This window comes from Vipera berus, assembly GCF_964194415.1.
Source record: "Vipera berus genome assembly, chromosome: W".
Lineage (NCBI taxonomy): Eukaryota > Metazoa > Chordata > Lepidosauria > Squamata > Viperidae > Vipera > Vipera berus.
In genome coordinates this window covers 25,098,423-25,119,898 of record NC_138210.1, presented here as the reverse complement: position 1 = coordinate 25,119,898, position 21,476 = coordinate 25,098,423, and the positions used below count along the sequence as shown (strand labels likewise).

Here is a 21,476-nt window from a genome sequence, read left to right as displayed (position 1 = left end):
TCTGCGCAAGAATTATCTCTGATCACAGTCCAGTGTGGTTGGAGATTGATAAGGAAAGAGGAGATAGACGCTCATGGCGCGTAAATGAGAATTTGTTTAGAAATCAGAGAAATGTGGAAGAATGCAAACAGCGGATGAAGGATTTTTTTGAGATGAATATGAATAAGGGTACCTCTATGGATATGGTTTGGGATGCTATATGAGAGGGGTGTTGATATATATGAATAATAGACATAGACGTGCAGTGGAAACTAGAAGGAAAGAACTGGAGAATGAAATAAAGGAAAAAGAAAAGGCTTTGATTTTGAACCCAGAGGAGGTGAAGATCAAGGAGGCTATTAGACTGTTACGAGGACAATTTGATAAATTAATGGCTGATCAAGTGGCGACCAATCTGCGGTTTGCTAGGCATAATACTTTTTGCAATGCTAATAAGCCAGGCAGATGGTTGGCTTATAGACTGAGGAAAAAACAAAGGGCATCTAATATAGATAAGATTGAGCATAAAGGAAGGGTTGTGTATCAACAGAATCTTATTAAGGATGCCTTTGTGGATTTTTATTCGAAATTATATACTAAAGAGGACATTAATGCAAAAGATATTGATACGTATTTGGAGAAGGCTAGCATCCCGGTTCTTACGCAAGTACAAAAAGAGGGGATTAACCAACTGATTACAGAAGAAGAAATTTTTACAGCTATTAAGGAACTGAAGGTGGATAAAGCACCAGGCACTGATGGCTTGACTGCGGCCTATTATAAAAACTTACAATTAGAGATGATAAAACCGTTAAAGGAACTGTTCCAGACAATCCAGAGGGGGGGAAAGGTGCCCCCGTCTTGGAGAACAGCTTTTATCTCTTTGATTCCGAAGGAAGACCAGGATGCTACTTTAGTTAAAAATTACAGACCGATATCGCTTTTTCTATATATATTTAATAATGCTAAGTTTTGTTTGATCCTATATAAGTTAGAGAGTGATGGATTTTAGAATTTATAGTTGTTAGTATATGGTTGTTTATGATTGCCTTTTTATATATATATACCTTGTATTTAGCTCTGGGAAGTCCGGGGGGGGGAGGGGGGTTAGGGGGAGGTGGGGGGGAGGAGGGAGGGGGGGAGGGGGGGGAAGGGGGGAGGTAAGGAGGGGAGGAGGGAGGGGGAAGGGGGTTTTTTAAAGGAAAACTGTATTTTTAAAACTTTTCAATAAAAAAAAAAAAAGATTCTCTGGTCTGATGAAACCAAGATTGAATTGTTTGGCCTCAATTTTAAACGTTACGTCTGTAGGAAACCAGGCACCGCTCATCACCTGCCCAATATCATCCCAACAGTGAAGCGTGGTGGCAGCATAATGCTGTGGAGGTGTTTTTCAGCAGCAGGGACTGGGAGACTGGTCAGGGTTGAGGGAAAGGTGAATGGAGCAAAGTCCAGGGATATCCTCAATGAAAACCTGTTCCTCAGAAACTCAAACTGGGCCAAAGGCTCACTTTCCAACATGACAATGATCCTAAGCACACAGCTAAGACAACACAGGAGTGGCTTAGGAACAACTCTGTGTATGTCCAGAGCCCTGATTTGAATCCTATTGAATATCTCTAGAGGGACTTGAAAATGGCTGTCAGAGAGTGCCAACTTCCTTTGCCTTTGTCTGTCTTCAGTGGCAGCTTTTTTCCTTGATGCTTCTCTTTGCATGGGTTCTACCCTCCCACAACTCATTCACAGGCAAAATGCTGTATAGTGAGAGCTTGAACTTGGTTTACTTGGCCGTCCAAGTTCCCATTGTATTTCTTCCAAGCAAGAGTCTGTGAGTATACAAAGCTGGTACAAGTGGTCCAGGTACTGAGGCACTCCTTGCATCACACCTTCGGCTCTAATTTGAGCATCCAGTCCTCATCTAAATTGGTCAGTTAAAGCTGCTTCATTCCAATTTAGGTCAGCTGCAACTAACTTAGCTATGTACTGCCTGTCCCTTCTGTTACCCTCTCTGAGCTGGTAAATCCAGCGGCTAGCTTTCACACCCCATATTGGGTCTCCAAAACGGCCCCTGAAGTTGTCCATGAAGTTCTGGTAATTATCCATGATAGGATCATTGTTTTCAATGATTGGTAGTGGCCACTGAGCTGCCAACTCCGTTAACAGGCTCAACACAAATTATACCCTCAAATGATCATTTGGAAACACTGCCACTTGGGTTCCCATGAGCAATTCACATTGAGCTATGAAGGTTCTTGTCTTTTCTGCTACTCTTCTAAATCTTACTGGTAAACCCCCATGGTAACACTGCAACACTGGCTGCACAACTTTGGCTGCTTGTGATGTAGGGGCAACCAGAGCTGCTGTGACATTCTGCATCTGTTGAACTAGTTGAAGCATCATCACTGCCAGGGTTCTGACCTTAGTCTCTATTCCGTCTTGACGCTGTAAAACAGCATCCACCACATCCTGCCCCACTGCTGCTCCTGTTTGAGGTTCTGTGGCCATTCCGGTAACCTTCCTTTGTTCCCAGGCATAAAAGATGTGAGTCTGGGGTGATTAATGTCATGTGAGAAGAGCCAGACCCACACGTGTACAGTTCAAACTAGTTACTGTATTATTCCCTGCCTATAATACAGGTGTCAACTGTCCAACTAGCGAACCCAAAGAAAGGAAATCTTCAAGGCTTTGAAGTGCCATAAAAGATAAACTTTATTGAATACACATCTCAGAACTGAAGAATCAAAACCAACTCTGGTTTTCCTGCACGAAAAATTGCTTAGTTAAACAATAGCTTCCCTTCCCCCCACGCCTGGTGCTTCCATTGTCCAATCATAGAACCTGGGCTTGTTATGGGAATGATTCAAGCACCTGCTTTAGTGACCTCGGCATTCCTGTAGGCTCTCACTGTCCATGAACGGCTTCTTAGAATCCTGTTTCCTCCCTGGATTATCTACCCCTTCCCCCTTTTCCGTGGCAAGTTGATTAGCAATAGAAATACATAGCAATTCAATCTTGGTAGCAGGAATCTTCCCCAGCCTGGCAGCTTTTGCTTGGTAAAGACTAAATAAGGTTCAATGGCATTTGGGGTGTGTGTGTGTGTGTGTGTGTCAGACCGTGCCCTCTTGTGTTTATGTAGTGAATCCAGGCTAATTTCTTGCTTGAGCCCTCCTTCCAACTCCAACATTATCTCTCGAATGATGAAGCTGAGAAAACAGTCACTTCCCACCTTTTATGCAAACTGTAAGAATGGCAGGTTTTAGTGACCATTATTCTTTACTCAGTTCAACATTGCCCATTAATGATCTTCCGGGTGGCAAGGCTCTGTCGATGGCGGCCGTTTCGGCCGTCAGCCCCGTTGCTTTCCGTTTGAACTGCTAAAACAGCGACGATCAGCTGTTTTGCGGTTCAGAAACCCTCTCCTTGGGAGAAGAGGGGAGGGTGAGCGTTCAGGTAGGGGTAGAGCTCCCGTAGACCCCCAGAGTTAAAATTCTGGGGGTTGAAGGGTGAGAGCCCCCCCGTAGCCTGAATTTGCTCCGGACTCGGGGACTCCTCTGCTCCAAGGCTTTGGAGCAGAGCAGGACGCTGCAACCATCCCTGCAATCAACATTTAACTTTGGATTACTTGGATGCAGGCAGAGCTGTGCAGGAGAATATTGAAACAGCAAGTATTTGAACTTTAACTCCTGTTTACTTTGAAAGAAAAGTAAGATGACACAGGAGTGAATTGTTAGCGACAACGGGAAGAATAAAAGGACAGGAGAAATATTATATAGATTGAGAAGAAAGAAATTGTGCCTTTTTTTACAATCACCCCTTATAAATATTTGGAACTGATCTAATAAGTGATTTTAAAGAATTGGACATTTCACAGGGAAATAACAAAGTTGCAAGCGGGGTGGAAAGTGAAAGTGCGCAACGAAAATTAACTGGGTGTTAAAATGGCTTCTAAATCAACTAAAACTTCTGTTACTAAACGTGCTGGTGTTTCACCAGTTCAGCATTCTTCATTACAGGCTTTGATGCCGCTTCCTGTGGCACCTGCACCTGCATTAACATTAAAAGATTTACAAGATGCTTTAAAAATACAATCTCAGCAAATAGCTGAACTTTTTGAGGAGAAGAATACTGAAATAAGAGCAGACATTTTGGCTGCATTTCAGGGGCTTGCAGTTTGTATTGAGCATCTGGATGGGCGTGTGGAAGAGGTGAATCAAAATAATCTGAGATTGGATGCTAAAATGTTGGAAGCCGAAAATAAGATGGAAAAGATTGATGATGACGTAGTTATGATACAATATAGAGATATGGAGTTTGCTTTGAGGATTAGAGGATTGAAAGAGGACCCAAAGGAAAATTTGAAAGAGTTATTGGCACAAGCTCTTGAACCGATCTTGGAGTGTCAAGCGGAAGATATTATGGGGGATATAGACAAAATATTTCGTGTCAATTCTTGGATTGCCAGACAAAGAAAATTACCTAGAGATGTGATGGTCTACAAAGAGATTGATTAGAAATGTGATTGTTCAAGCTTTTTACAATAATAGAATTAAAGTGGCTGAGCAAGAAGTTTTAATTTTGAAAGAGATTCCACCAAAAATTTTAAGGAAAAGAAAAGAATTTGCTTTTTTGGCAGATGAATTAAAGAAACGGCAGCTTCAGTTTAGATGGGAGATACCAGCAGGCTTGGTGGTGAATTATGCTGGCACGAGATATCGTCTTAATACAGTTTTGAAGGCACGAGATTTTTATTCTAATGTATTGAAGGCAGGTCCTCCGCCATCTCCAGAATTTAAAGGAAGGAAGGAAGAAGGAGCGCGTCAGACTCAAATGGAGACTACACAAGGAGATGAAGAAGTTGTTTCGCGGATGGTTAAAGAATCCCAGCAAATTTTAGAAGTTGAGCAGCCCCAGACGTTGTCAGAAGAGGTTAAGGAACAAAGAGTGACACGGGCTGCAATCAGACGAATGAGACAAGTACAAGAACAACAGAAAGCTACAATCATGTCTCAAGAATCTACCTATAGTGAAGCAGTGGGAGGAGCGAGACCGAAGAGGCAGGTGCAGGTGGTTTTGCAAGATGCGCTCCGAAAGCTTCAGGTTGCAAAAGATGGCAACAAAGTTTCTAACCTGGAATGTTAATGGATTAAACTCCCTGCAAAAGAGAAAGAAAGTATTTCAGTATTTGAAACAATTTAAAAATGATGTTATTTGTTTACAGGAAATGCATATTCCTGCATCAGATCAAAAATATTTGATAAACTCTAGATTGGGTACACAGTTCAGCGCGTCTGCTTCAAATAAGAAAAATGGAGTAGTTATTTATGTGAAGAAGAATTTAACAGCTAACTTAATTGAAACTGATAAACAAGGAGGATATGTTATAATTGAACTTTTAATAGAAGGCAAGAAAATACTTTTAGTTGGATTATATGCACCTAATCAACAGCAAGGAGAATTTTACAAACTTTTACATAGTAAGATAATTCAATGGGATTATAAATCGTGTATTTTGATGGGACACTGGAATGAAGTCCTGGACACACAGAAAGACAAAAAAGGCCTTTTCAAAAGTACACCAAATCATGCTAAATTGCCTAAATCTTTTTTTGAGATGAAAGATGACTTGGAATTGAGAGATGTTTGGAGAGAAAGAAATTTAGAGGAAAAAGATTTTACCTTTTTTCTGATAGACATCAATCTTTTTCCAGGATTGATTTTGTATTAACTACTAATGATTTTTTTCCAGGATTAAGAAGATTAAGATATGTCCAAGAATACTATCAGATCATAGTCCAGTATGGTTGGAATTGGATAAAGAGAGTGGAGATAGGAGGTCGTGGAGATTGAATGAAAATCTGTTTAGATATCAAGAAAATGTGGATGAATGTAAAAAACAGATGAAAGAATTTTTTAATATAAACATGCATAAGGGTACCTCTATTGAAATGGTTTGGGATGCAAGTAAAGCTTATATGAGAGGAGTGTTAATATATTTGAATAATAAACATAGGCGTAAATTGGAATATAAGCATAAAGAGTTAGAGGAGGAAATTAAGAGGAAAGAGAAGGCTCTAATTTTGAATCCATCTGACAAAAGGATGAAAGAAGCAATTACTTTGTTAAGAGGTCAGTTTAATATGTTGATGGCAGATCAAGTGGCAACCAACCTACGGTATGTTAAACATAATACTTTTTGTAATGCTAATAAACCGGGTAGGTGGCTATCCTATTTGTTAAGGAAAAAACAAAGGTCACGTAACATAGATAAAACAGAATATAAGGGAAAAGAGGTGTTTCAGCAAAACCTTATTAAAAAGGCTTTTGTTGAATTCTATTCTAAGTTATATGCTAGGGATAAAATTCAAGGTATAGATATAGATAGATATCTACAAGAAGTGAATATCCCTGTTCTTACACAAGAGTAAAGGGAAGGGATGAATCGATTGATAAATGCTGAAGAAATTATTTTAGCAATTAAAGGTGGGGAAAGCACCAGGAACAGATGGCTTGACTGCCATTTATTATAAAGATTTACAGCTAGAAATGGTGGAACCTTTAAAAGAATTATTTAGAACAATCCAATCTGGAGGAGAAGTGCCTCCATCGTGGAAAACAGCTTTTATATCGCTGATTCCGAAGGAAGATCAAGATCTTACCCAAAGTAAAAATTATAGGCCAATATTGCTCTTAAATACTGACTACAAGTTATTTGCAAAAATTTTAGCAATGCAGCAAATGATTCATAGTGACCAAACAGGATTTATAAGTGGTAGACAAATGAAGAATAATGTGAGACATATTGTAGATTTATTGGAATTTTTGGAAAGAAATAACCAGGTCTCTGCAGCGCTGATTTTTTTGGACACTGAAAAAGCTTTTGATCTATTGGATTGGCATTTTTTATTTAAGGTACTGAAGAAAATGGAGTTTGGGGGTTATTTTTTACAACCTATTATTTATTTATTTTTATTTTATTTTAATCCCATTTATATCCCGCCCTTCTCCGAAGACTCAGGGCGGCTTACAATTTAAGCACAAACCAATGTGCTTAGCAATAGCCTTCATTCTATGTATATGCCTGCTTATTAGGGCTTTTGCCCCCCCCCAGCGGCATTATTACAAAGTCAGCTTATTGCCCCCAACAATCTGGGTCCTCGTTTTACCTACCTCGGAAGGATGGAAGGCTGAGTCAACCTTGAGCCTGGTGGGATGCGAACCTGCACTAATTGCAGGCAGCTGGTGTTACTTAAGGAGGCATTAGCCCACTGCTCCACCAAAGCTCCTATTAGGGCGATATATCAGAAGCAAACAGCTCAAATAATAATCAATGGCAGTTTGACAGAAGCATGTAATATTGAAAAGGGTACAAGACAGGGGTGTCCGTTGTCACCTTTGTTGTTTGTTTTAACATTGGAAATATTATTAAGATTGTTGTTGTTGTTAGCTGCGAAGTCGTGTCCGACCCATCGCGACCCTATGGACAACATTCCTCCAGGCCTTCCTGTCTTCTACCATCTTCTGGAGTCCATTTAAGCTCACGCCTACTGCTTCAGTGACTCCATCCAGCCACCTCATTCTCTGTCGTCCCCTTCTTCTATTGCCCTCGATCTTTCCCAGCATTAGGCTCTTCTCCAGTGAGTCCTTCCTTCTCATTAGGTGGCCAAAGTATTTGAGTTTTAGCTTCAGGATCTGGCCTTCTAAAGAGCAGTCAGGATTGATCTCCTCTAGGACTGACCGGTTTGATCGCCTTGCAGTCCAAGGGACTCGCAGGAGTCTTCTCCAGCACCATAGTTCAAAGGCCTCAATTCTTTGGCGCTCAGCCTTTCTTATGGTCCAACTTTCACTGCCATACATTGCAACTGGGAAGACCATAGCCTTGACTATACGCACTTTTGTTGACAGGGTGATGTCTCTGCTTTTTAGTGTGCTGTCTAGATTTGCCATGGCTTTCCTCCCCAGGAGCAAGCGTCTTTTAATTTCTTGGCTACAGTCCCCATCTGCAGTGATCTTGGAGCCCAGGAAAACAAAATCTGTCACTACCTCCATTTCTTCCCCATCTATTTGCCAAGAATTGAGAGGGCCAGATGCCATGATCTTGGTTTTCTTAATGTTAAGTTTCAACCCAAGTTTTGCACTCTCCTTCTTCACCCGCAACAAGAGGCTCTTTAGTTCTTCTTCACTTTCTGCCATTAGAGTGGTATCATCTGCGTATCTTAGGTTGTTGATATTTCTTCCGGCAATCTTAATTCCAACTTTTGATTCATCTAGCCCTGCCTTTCTCATGATGTGCTCTGCATATAAGTTAAATAGGCAAGGCGACAGTATACAGCTGTTCTGAACCAGCCCTCTTCTCGCAACCCCTATTCGAAAAGAAGAGACTGGAAAGCGTCCAAGGCCAAAAGGCTTCTGCCAAGATTTAATTACGCAGTTAACAAAAACACTAGAGCTTGTCTTCTCAAGCGGAAAAGTTGCTTTCAGCAACCAGCCCCTCCCCAAACACTCCTTTTATAGAGAGCTCAGGGCGTGGTCTCCTTGTGCCTCCTCCCGAGGAGTCCTGCAGCCTTTCTTTGTTTGTTCCTGCTTGACTGCCTCCTGCGTCGGGCGTCCTTGAACAGGGCCAGCTGTGGGTCATCTTCCTCCGCACTCTCGGGCTCACGCAGCTGAGAAGAGGTCCCCGGCTGAGGACTCTGCAAAGCCTCCAAACCATCATCAGCCGGTTCGTTTCCCTCCTCCAAACCATCATCAGCCGGTTCGTTTCCCTCCTCCCCCTCAGAGTCATCCGATACATCAGAGCCGGCTGTCGGACCCACAGGCTGGCCCTGAGTCACAACAACAGCCTTGCCGGACTCCTTTCCCAATTTTGAACCAATCAGTGGTTCCGTGTCCAGTTCTCACTGTTGCTTCTTGACCCGCATATAGGTTTCTCAAGAGACAAATAAGATGGTCTGGTACTCCCATCTCTTTAAGAACTTGCCACAGTTTGTTATGATCCACACAATCAAAGGCTTTAGCATAGTCAATGAAGCAGAAGTAGATGTTTTTCTGGAACTCCCTAGCTTTCTCCATGATCCAGCGTATGTTGGCAATTTGATCTCTAGTTCCTCTGCCTCTTCGAAATCCTGCCTGTACTTCTGGTAGTTCTCGATCCACATACTGCTGAAATCTAGCTTGTAGGATTTTAAGCATGACTTTACTAGCATGAGAAATGAGTGCAATGGTGCGATAGTTTGAACATTCTTTGGCACTGCCTTTCTTTGGAATTGGAATGTAAACTGATCTTTTCCAATCCTGTGGCCACTGTTGAGTTTTCCAAATTTGCTGGCAAATTGAGTGTAGCACTTTTACTGCACTGTCTTTTAAGATTTTGAATAGCTCAGCTGGAATACTGTCAGCTCCACTAGCTTTGTTGTTGCTCAGCTTTTCTAAGGCCCACTTCACCTCACATTCTAGGATGTCTGGCTCGAGGTCAGTGACCACCTCATTGTGATTATCTGGGACGTTAAGCTCATTCTTGTATAGTTCTTCTGTGTAATTTTGCCACCTCTTCTTAATCTCTTCTGCCTCTGTTAGGTCCCTGCCATTTTGGTCCTTTATCATGCCCATTTTTGCATGGAATGTTCCCTTCATCTGTCCAATTTTCTTGAAAAGATCTCTGGTCCTCCCTATTCTATTGTTTTCTTCTATTTCTTTGCACTGTTCATTTAAGAAGGCATTCTTATCTCTTCTAGCTATTCTCTGGAATTCTGCATTCAATTGGGCATATCTATGTTTTTCTCCCTTGCCTTTCGCTTCCCTCCTTTCCTCAGCTATTTGCAAAGCTTCCTCAGACAGCCATTTTGCTTTCTTGCATTTCTTTTTCTTTGGGATGGTTTTGGTTGCTACCTGTTGTACAATGTCGCGAACCTCTGTCCATAGTTCTTCAGGCACTCTGTCTATCAGATCTAATTCCTTAAATCTATTTGTCACCTCTACTGTATATTCAACAGGGATATGATTTAATTCATACCTGAGTGGCCTAGTGCTTTTCCCTACTTTCTTCAGTTTAAGCCTAAACTTTGCAAGGAGAAGCTCATGGTCTGAGCCACAGTCAGCTCCTGGTCTTGTTTTTACCGACTGTATAGAGCTTCTCCATCTTTGGCTGCAGAGCATATAATCAATCTGATTTCTGTGTTGACCGTCTGGTGATGTCCATGTGTAGAGCCGTCTCTTGGGTTGTTGGAAAAGTGTGTTTGCTATGACCATCGTATTCTCTTGACAAAATTCTATCAGCCTGTGCCCTGCTTCATTTTGTACTCCAAGGCCAAACTTGCCTGTTATTCCAGTTATCTTTTGGCTTCCTACTTTAGCATTCCAATCCCCCATGATGATAAGGACATCATTTTTTGGTGTTACTTCTATAAGGTGCTGTAGGGCTTCATAGAACCGGTCAATTTCATCCTCTTCAGCACTGGTGGTTGGGGCATAGACCTGGACTACTGTGATATTGAATGGTTTGCCTTGGATTCGAACTGAGATCATTCTGTCATTTTGAGGATTGTATCCCAGTATTGATTTTCCTACTCTTTTATTGACTATGAAGGCTACTCCATTTCTTCTGAGGGATTCTTGCCCGCAGTAGTATACCTGATGGTCATCTGAATTAAATTCACCCATTCCTGTCCATTTTAGTTCGCTGATACCTAAGATGTCGATGTTCAGTCTTGTCATCTCTTGTTTGACCACGTCCAGCTTTCCTTGATTCATGGATCTTACATTCCAGGTTCCTATGGAGAAAAAATCTTTACAGCATCGGACTTTCCTTTCACCACCAGACATATCCACAGCTGAGCGTCCTTTCGGCTTTGGCCCAGTCGCTTCATTCTTTCTGGCGCTACTAGTACTAGCCCTCTGCTCTTCCCCAGTAGCATATTGGACGCCTTCCGACCTGAGGGGCTCATCTTCCAGCGTCATATCGTTTTGCCTTTTGGTACTGTCCATAGGTTTTTCATGGCAAAGATACTGGAGTGGGTTGCCATTTCCTTCTCCAGTGGATCACGTTTTGTCAGAACTCTCAGCTATGACCTGTCCGTCTTGGGTGGCCCTGCACGGCATAGCTCATAGCTTCATTGAATTACGCAAGCCCCTTCGCCACGACAAGGCAGTAATCCATGAAGGGGATTATTAAGATACATGACTCAAATAAAATTAAGGGAATTAAAATAAAAGATCAAGATTATAGATTGAGAGCGTTTGCGGATGACTTGGTTATTACATTAAGTCAACCGACTTACTCAGTTGTAGATATGATGAAGATAATAATGTCATATGGAAAAGTTTCTGGATTTAAGATAAATACGGCAAAAACTAAAATATTGTCTAAAAATATGACCATAGAACAAAAGGTTGTTTTAGAAGAGCTAACGGGATTTGAAATAGTTAAAAAGATTAAATATTTGGGGGTATATCTTTCAGCTTCAAATGTAAAATTATACAAAAATAATTATGAATTCTTCCGGTGGCTCCGCGGCGACGGAGACAGCCTTCCCGGGCTGCCCGCGGCTCAGCTGTTGTTTTTTCGCCCGAAACAGCGCCGATCAGCTGTTCGGGCGAATTAGAAGCCCCCTCCTCGGGAGAAGAGGAGGGGGTGAGGCCCCAGGTAGGGGTAGAGTTCTCCGGGGCCGCCTGAGCTTGGAGCTTGGGCGGCTGAAGGATTGAACTCCCCCGAAGCCTGGGTTGCTCCCAGCTGGCCAGCGTCTCTGCTCCGGATTTCTTGGAGCAGAGCCAGGCGTCTGCGACCACCCCTGCCTGAAGAAAGGACTATGGATTAAAGGAGCAGGCAGAGCGGTACAAGAGGGAAAGGTGAAGAGGATTATTTTATTATACTCTCGAGCTTGATGGACTTTTTAAACTTTAAGTGAAAGTGCGTCACAATTGAAAAGTAAAAGATGGCGGCTAAACCTCCCCCTAAAACTCTTCGGAGTGGTGGATCTTCTCCGGTGCAACAATCATCGTTACAGGCGCTGCATCCTCCTGATGTATTGACACCGAAGGATTTACGAGATGCGCTGGATAAACATGCCCAGGTACTTTTGGAATCAATTAACCAATCAATGGGTGATAAATTTGCACAGATGGAGGAGAAATTGGAGAAACTGGAGGAGAGATTAGAAGAGAGGATGGAACAGAAGTGCAGCGTGATGAAGGTAGACATTTTGTCCTCAGTGCATGAAGTGGCGGAATGTGTGGAGGATTTAGATGAAAAAGTGGATGATCTGACTCAAAAGAATGCAATATTAGAAGTTAAAGTACGGGAGAATGAAAATTTAAGAGACAAAATGGAAAGGGAGTTAAGCCTTGCTCAATATTACCAGATGCAGTTTGCTGTTAGAATCAGAGGTTTAAAAGAGAACATTAAGGAAGATTTAAAGCAGCTGGTTTCTGAGGCTTTTGAAGTGGTGTTGAACCAGCCAGCATCTGAAATAAGAGCAGCTATGGATAAAGTGTTCCGTGTTAACTCATGGATTGCCAGACAGAGAAAGTTGCCTAGAGATGTGGTGGTTTACTTTGCAAAAAGAGAAATTAGAGATGAAGTTATACAAGCTGCCTATGATGCTAAAGTTGTGATTGCTGATCAAGAAGTCTTGGTTTTAAAAGAAATCCCTCCAAAGATTTTAAGGAGAAGGAAAGACTTCACATTTCTTGTTCAAGAGCTCAAGCAACGAGATATAAGGTTCAGATGGGAGATTCCAGATGGGCTGATGGTGATGTATGAAGGCAAAAGGTATCGGTTGATTACTGTGAAGCAAGCGCGTGATTTCTACAATACTGTTTTAAAAGCAACCCCATTAACACTTCTGGAAGCTGCAAAGGGATCTGGAGAAGGTGAAGGAGAACATCAAGAGGAGGAAACAGAGGAAAATGGTGCTGGAGGAGATCAAGCTATAACTTCTTTGGATGATCCTAGAGAGCAAAGGGTAACGCGTGCTGCTTTAAAAAGAGCAAAGAAAATAAAAGAACAAGACCAGCAAAAGTCTTCAGAATCTTCACAACGTACTCATAGCCAAGCAGTGGGAGGAGCACGGCCTAAAGAAGATAGTCCTATCAAAGCAGTGCTTCAAGAGCTTTGGGAGGATATGCATGGCAACTAAATTTTTGACTTGGAATGTTAATGGACTAAATTCACCACAGAAGAGAAAGAAAGTTTTTCAATATTTAAAACAATTCAAGATAGATGTTATATGTTTGCAAGAAACGCATATTAGGGCTATGGACCAAAAGTTTTTATTGAACTCAAGACTGGGCGCGCACTTTGTTGCCTCTGCAATGAATAAGAAAAATGGAGTGGTTGTTTATGTTAAAAGTGCCATAACAGCGGACTTAATTGAAGCAGACAAGCATGGAAGATACGTATTGATAGATTTGTTGCTAGAAGGCAAAAAGACGCTTTTAGTTGGACTGTATGCCCCTAATCAACAACAACAACAGGCTGACTTTTTTAGTTTACTTCATACAAAACTTACCCAGTTGGATTATAAATCTTTTATTTTTATGGGGGACTGGAATGGTGTTTTGGATGTACAGATGGATAAGGCTGGAGCTTTTAAGCGCATTCCAAGTCATGCTAGACTGCCTAAATCTTTTTTTGAAATGAAGGATGACTTGGAATTGCGAGATATTTGGCGTGAGAGACACTTGCGGGAAAAGGATTATACTTTTTATTCTGATAGACACCAATCTTTTTCGAGGATTGATTTTATTTTGGTGACTAATGACTTTTTTTTGAGGACTAAAAAGGTGAAGATTTGTGCAAGAACTATCTCTGATCATAGTCCAGTTTGGTTAGAGATTGATAAGGAGAAAAGAGATAGGCGCTCGTGGCGCGTAAATGAGAATTTGTTTAGAAATCAGAGAAATGTGGAAGAATGCAAACAGCGGATGAAGGATTTTTTTGTAACTAATATGAACAAAGGTACCTCTATGGATATGGTGTGGGATGCTAGCAAGGCATACATGAGAGGGGTGTTGATATATATGAATAACAGACATAGACGTGTTGTGGAAGCTAGGAGGAAAGAACTGGAGAACGAAATAAAGGAAAAAGAAAAGGCTTTGATTTTGAATTCAGAGGATGTGAAGACTAAGGAGGCTATTAAATTGTTAAGAGGACAATTTGATAAATTAATGGCTGACCAAGTGGCAACCAATCTGCGGTTTGCCAGGCATAATACTTTTTGCAACGCTAATAAACCAGGTAGATGGTTAGCTTATAGATTGAGGAAAAAACAAAGGGCTTCTAATATAGACAAGATTGAGCACAAAGGAAGGGTTGTGTTTCAACAGGACCTTATCAAGGACGCTTTTGTGGATTTTTATTCTAAATTATATGCTAAGGAGAAAATTAATGAAAAAGACATTGATATATATCTGGAAAATGCCAGCATCCCGGTTCTTACGCAAGTACAAAAAGAAGGGATTAATCAACTGATCACAGAAGAAGAAATTTTTACAGCAATTAAGGAATTGAAGGTGGATAAAGCACCAGGTACGGATGGCTTGACTGCGGCCTATTACAAAAATTTACAATTAGAAATGATAAAACCGTTAAAGGAACTGTTCCAGACAATTCAGAGGGGGGGAAAGGTGCCACCGTCTTGGAGAACTGCTTTTATTTCTTTGATTCCGAAGGAAGACCAAGATGCTACTCAAGTTAAAAATTATAGACCGATATCGCTTTTAAACATAGATTACAAGATATTTGCTAAGGTTTTGGCTAATAGACTGATGAGGGTTCTGCAACAGGTGATTCATGGGGATCAAACGGGGTTTATTAGTGGTAGGCAAATGAAAAATAATGTGAGGCATATAGTTGATGTGTTAGAGTTTTTGGAAAGGAACAACCAGATTGCTGCGGTGCTAATTTTTTTAGGGGGATTCTTAAAGGAAAATTGTATTTTAAAACTTTTCAATTAAAAAAAAAATAATTATGAATTGTTATGGGTAAAAATACAAAAAGAGTTAGATAGTTGGAAAAAATTACAATTGTCTTTATTGGGAAGAATTGCAGCAGTGAAAATGAATGTTTTGCCAAAATTTTTATTTTTGTTTCAAATGATACCTATACTTAAAAAAGATTCAAATTTGGAGGAATGGCAGAGAGGTATTGACAAATTTGTTTGGGCAGGGAAGAGACCTAGAGTTAAAGTTAAGATAATGCAAGATGCACGTGAAAGAGGTGGTCTTAAAATGCCCAGTCTTAAATTATACTATGAAGCTGCGGTATTATCATCAATTAGTAATTGGTTCAATTCAACACAAGAGAGATTATTGAATATTGAAGGATATGATTTGTTATATGGTTGGCATGCTTATTTATTGTATGACAAAAAAGTTGATAATGTTTTTAAGACACACATATAAAGTTGATCATGTTTTTAAGACACACATATAATCTAGAAAGATTATCTAGACCCGTACCAATCGGGTTTCAGGCCCGGGTACAGCACGGAGACGGCATTGGTCGCTCTGGTGAATGATCTCTGGAGGGCCCGGGACAGGGGATATTCCTCTGTCCTAGTCCTATTAGACCTCTCGGCGGCTTTCGATACCATCGACCATGGTATCCTGCTGCGGCGTCTCAGGGGACTGGGAGTGGGAGGCACGGTTCTTCGGTGGTTCTCCTCCTATCTCCTGGGACGCTCGCAGTCGGTGTTGACAGGGGGGCAGAGGTCGACTCCTAGGTCTCTCATTTGTGGAGTTCCTCAGGGGTCGGTCCTCTCGCCTCTCCTGTTCAACATCTACATGAAACCGCTGGGTGAGATCATTCGTGGTTTTGGAGTTGGGTATCATCAATATGCCGATGATACCCAACTTTTCATTTCGACCCCAAACCACCCCAGTGATGCCCTCGCTGTGATGTCCCGTTGCCTGGAGGCAGTTCGGGTCTGGATGGGGAGGAACAGACTTCAGCTCAACCCTGACAAGACTGAGTGGCTGTACATTCCGGCATCCCGGGACATTCAAAATGCTCCATCGCTCTCTATGGGGGGTGAGTTTTTACCCCCCGTGGATAGGGCTTGCAACTTGGGAGTCCTCCTAGATTCACGGCTTACCCTAGAAGACCACATAGTAGCCGTGACTAGGGGGGCTTTCGCCCAGGTTCGCCTGGTGCGCCAGTTGCGGCCCTATCTGGACCGGGATGCCCTGTGTACGGTCACTCATGCGCTCGTGACCTCTCGTCTTGACTATTGCAATGCTCTTTACATGGGGCTTCCCTTGAAGACCACTCAGAGGCTCCAACTGGTACAGAATGCGGCCGCGAGAGTTGTCTTGGGAGTTTCCCGGTACTCCCATGTTACACCTTTGCTCCGTGAGCTGCATTGGTTACCAGTTGTCTTCCGGGTGAGGTTCAAGGTCTTGGTGATGGTTTTTAAGTCCTTACATGGCATGGGTCCGGAATACCTCAGGGACCACCTGCTGCCGGCGTCGACTCCCCTCCGCCCTGTGCGTTCCCACAGAGAGGGCCTCCTCAGGGTGCCTCTGGTCAGAGAATGCCGGCTGGTGGCCCCCAGGGGGAGGGCCTTCTCTGTGGGCGCCCCGGCTTTATGGAATCAACTGCCGGTTGAGCTTCGGATGGCACCGGATCTTCGCTCCTTCCGGCGCGGGTTAAAGACCCATTTATTCGAACAAGCTGGCCTGGCCTGATGGGGGAAATGTTAGGGTTTTAATGTTTTGTTTTTTTTTTATATTTTGATTGTTTTAATTCGGGCAACAATTTAATCCTTTTTAACTTTTGTACTTCTATTTATATGCCCTGTTCACCGCCCTGAGTGCCTCGGGAGAAGGGCGGTATAAAAATTTAATTAAATAAATAAATAAATAAATAAATATATTAAGATATGCCCTGTTGCGAGTGTGGAAAAAATATCGTTATAAGTTGAACTTTAAAATTCCAATTTGGGCAATACCTACCGTACTTTCCGGCGTATAAGACGACTTTTTAAGCCATGAAAATCTTCTCAAAAGTCGGGGGTCGTCTTATACACCCAGTCGTCTTATACGCCGGAAAATACAGTAGTCTTATACGGCAAGTATAGCCCAAACCCTATACCCGTATTTTTCAGACCATAAGACGCACTTTTTTCCCCCAAAAGTAGGGGGGAAAACGAGGGTGCATCTTATGGTCCGAAGCTGATCCGTATGGCCAGCCACAACCTCCGCAAGTGGAAAGCAAGGGAGATTGCCAGGAGCACGAATCGGCACGTGCTGAGAAACGCCGATCTCACGTTCCTGCAATCTCCCTCGCTTGGTTTCAGCTTCCCTTGCTACAAGAGAAAGCAGGCTGAAACAGAGTGAGGGAGATTGCCAGGAATGTGAATCGGCTGATCTCGCGCTGCTGCAATCTCCCTTGTTTCAGCCTGCTTTCTCTTGTAGCAAGGGAAGCTGAAACCGAGTGAGGGAGATTGCAGGAGCACGAGATCAGCCGATTCGCGTTCCTGGCAATCTCCCTTGCTCCGTTTCAGCTTGCTTTCTGCAAGAGAAAGTTGGGCCGCAGAGCCGCCTCCGCAGGTACTGCTCTAACGTGGAGAGGGAAGGACAAAGAGGGAGGGAAGGAAGAAAGAAAGGAAGGAAGGAAAGAAGGAAGGGACAATGGGAGAGGGAGGGAGAAAGAGAAATAGAGAGAGAGAGAGAGAGAAAGAGAGGGAGAGAGAAGGAGAAAGAAATAGGGAGGGAGAGAGAGAAGGAGAAAGAAATGGAGAGAAGTAGAGGGGGAGAGAGGGAGAGGGAAAGAGAGAGGGAGAGAAAGAAAGGGAGAGAGAGAAAGGGAGAGAGAGACAAGGAGAAAAAGAGGGAGGGAAATAGAGGGAGAGAGAGAAAGGGAGAAATAGAGGGAAAAAGAAAAATAGAGAGGGAGAGAAAGAGGGAGAGAGACAGAAGGAGAAAGAAAGGGAGGGAAATAGAGGGAGAGAGAGAAAGAGGGAGAAATAGAGGGAAAGAGAAAAATAGAGAGAGAGGGAGAGAGAGACAAGGAGAAAGAAAGAGGGAGGGAAATAGAGGGAGAGAGAGAAAGAGGGAGAAATAGAGGGAAAGAGAAAAATAGAGAGAGAGGGAGAGAGAGACAAGGAGAAAGAAAGAGGGAGGGAAATAGAGGGAGAGAGAAAGAGGGAGAAATAGAGGGAAAGAGAAAAATAGGGAGAGAAAGAGGGAGAGGGAGAGAAAGGGAGAGAGAGAAAGAAGGAGAGAGGAGAGAGAAAGAAAGAGGGAGGGGGAGAGAGGGAGAGAAAGAGAAGGAGAGAGAGAAATTAAATTAGTAACATGATTGTTAAGTGAATCTGGTTTCCCCACTAACTTTGCTTGTCAGAAGGTTGCAAAAGGCGATCACATGACCCTGGAACAATGTGACCATCTTAAATATGAATCGATTGCCAAACATCCGAATGTAAATCACATGACCCTGGGGATGCTGCAGTGGTCATAAGTGTGAAAAATGGTCATAAGTCACTTTTCAGTGCCGTCGTAACTTTGAACGGTCACTAAGTGAATCATTGTAAGCCGAGGACTACCTGTACTTTATCATTTTTTTCCTTTTTTGGGGGGGGTCAGGTTTTTGACACCTTGCTGGGCGACTGGTGGTACTCGGACATTGCCTTATCCTAAAAGTGGTACAATGGATGAAAAGGTTGAAAAGCCCTGTTTTAGTATACCGGTACTATTTGGTTCAGAATATTTTTTTTTTGTTTTCCTGCTCTAAAAACTGGGTGCGTCTTATGGTCAGGTGTGTCTTATGGTCCAAAAAATACGGTAATTTAACAGGAAAAGTAGGGGGTCGTCTTATACGCCCAGTCGTCTTATACGCCGGAAAATACGGTAAACATGCGATAGAAAATATAAATGTGGGATTTAAGCATGATGTGACTACATATAAAGAAATTCTTAGATTGGAAAGAAATGTCTGGCAATTAAAGCCATTTAATATTTTAAAAGAAGAAAAGATAGTACAAACCTGGTTTCAGTATGGGCAGTTACAAGCTAGATGGAAACAAGATCAGAAAATTGGTATTTCTATAGTAGATGAAAATTTGGTTAAACAAATTAGAGATCAAAGTCCTGCACATATAAGAAGGATATATAATGCATTGATAGAATTAGATTCAGAAATGGAACTTGTTAAAGATTGTATGATAAAATGGGCCCAGAATATTCAAGTACCAATAACGATGGATACTTGGGAAACAATCTGGGTCAGAAATGTAAAATTTACACAGGCACAAAATTTAAGAGAGAATTTTTATAAGATGTTTTATAGATGGCATTTAGATCCTAAGAAATTGGCATCTATGTATTCAAATTATCAGCCTAAATGCTGGAGGTGTGGTTGTAATGATGCAACATATTATCATATATGGTGGACTTGTAAAAAAGTAAAAGCTTTTTGGATTAAAATTTGGTGGAATATGCAGAAGATATTTAAGAAAAAGATAAAATTTTCTCCACAATTATTTTTGCTGGGTATTATTATTGACTCTAACCCTAACCCTAACCCTAACCCTACTGCTATAGAAACTAAATTGATGCTGAATTTAATAATGGCAGCAAGACTTTTGGTTGCGCAATATTGGAAGAAGGAGGATTTGCCTACTATAGAAGAATGAACTTTAAAAGTTTCGAACCTGGCAGAAATGGCGAAAATCTCAGCATATTTGAAAGACCATTCGCAACAAAGATATATTTTGGAATGGAGAAGATGGATTGATTATATCCAGAATAAATACGGGACCAAAAAGTTTCATTTAGCATTTGAATGAGTATTAGATTTAGAAGATTTGTTATTATTTAGTTATTTTTAAGGAGAGTTAAAGTGCGATAGGACTTAAAGTGTTATTATAGTTAGTTTGCATATTATAGTTTAAGATTGTTAGGGTTAATACCCTGTATTTGCTCTGGGAAGTGGGGGGGGAGGGAGGGAGAGGGAGGGGGAATTGGGTGGGGGTGGGGGGATGGGTTTTTATGTTTAAAATGTATCTGTAAAACTCTTTAATTAAAAAAAACATTGCCCATTAATGAGTGGGCCTCATACCAAATCATTATCAGAATTACAATGATAGAGCTGTATGAACCAAAACACTTCATACCGTGGTTTTGGGGTAATGTTTGTATATTTTTAAACATGAGTGCCTGTGAGCATGGAGAAGAAGGCTTTTCCCTCTTTACTGAGCAGCAATAGCTGATCTCCTACTCATCTAAAATTGGATAGCCTCATGGGAGCCAGATGTTAGGACAACTGCACTGATTTATGTATTCACTGAAAAATGAACAGCTGTATTCTGCCAACTGTAAAATTACAAAAATTGAGCAAGTTTCTTAATTGACTCAATGAGGTTATCTTTTTTGTGAGTAGAAGAGGATACGCACAGGATCACCAAATGGAAGATTTTAATTGTTTTTCCCCATCCTCGAGCAATCAAGTTTGCTACATCCATACTAATAATATCAGCAGAGAAACAGTTTTCACCCTGGAGTCACAGGGGTGGCAAGCCCTCAGGATCTAAGAAAGGGTGGGCAATTAAATTTCCCAAGGGACCACATGAGAAACTGGGTCTGTTGTGGAGGATAGCCCCTTCCTCCCCCGCCATCTCCACCAATGCCCCATCCCCACCAATAGTGATGCTGCAGGCTGAAGGGCCAGATGTGGCCCGTGGGCTATAAAATGAGTTCCTCCTGGCTATGTTTTAACATCAGCAGAACAAGCATGGCCAAGTGAGGGAAGAGAATTGTAGACAGTACAGCCCTTTATTAACCATGTTTGGGCTGCAGATTGTCAGTCTGTAGCCTATGAACTAACAATCTTTTAAAAGAGTTAATAAGATACTGAGATTCTTAAAAAAACAGGATTCTGCACTCACTTTTCCATCTGTCAGACTTACAGGAAGTGGGTTTCTTGTTCTGTTCCCACCTTCCCCCCCCCCCACCTTGACTTGCTCTGTAACTTGCCTCTTCTTTTCCCAGAATGAAGAAGAGGATGACGAAGAGGATGATGAGGATGAGGAGGAAAATGAATCAGAAGGCAGCAGCAGTTCCTCATCCTCTTCAGGAGACTCTTCTGATTCAGATTCCAATTGAATTGTCTTTTATCTTGCCATCTTTCTTGCTATACTTTATTTGGTTTTGTTTTTCTGAATAATAATAACATTGCAGCTGAAGAGCTGGGATGGGGAGGAAATGGAGGGGGAAATCATTGGTTTAATTAACCACCTTTCTTCACAGGCCTTTAATTTAACAATGTGTGGCTGTGGGGGAGAGTAGCAGGGGGCAGGGTACACAGTAGCTGACAACCAGCAAAGGGCTGTACTTTTTCCCTTTTCTTTTTTGGTGGGTGATGATAGTGTGGGGAGAGAATTGTATTGTATAATCCTCTCTCTCTTTCACCCCCCACCCTTCATCTCTGTTTATGAGAGATGACAAGGGTTATTGCAAAATCCAGGCCCCTTTACCTTTCCCCCCCTCTCATCTCCGTCCCTCTTCCA

General features: G+C 41.9%; 1 protein-coding gene across 1 annotated transcript in view; it reads left to right on the top strand.

Moving 5' to 3' along the window:
- LOC308676209 (nucleolar transcription factor 1-like) overlaps positions 1-21,090 on the top strand; it is a 243,248-nt gene extending 222,158 nt beyond the window's left edge. Inside the window, exon 21 of the mRNA XM_081341986.1 lies at positions 20,959-21,090. Within this exon, the coding sequence (XP_081198112.1) occupies positions 20,959-21,072 (114 nt within the window). The 3' untranslated portion in view covers positions 21,073-21,090. The remainder of the gene's footprint in view (positions 1-20,958) is intronic.
- Positions 21,091-21,476: the final 386 nt, after the last annotated feature.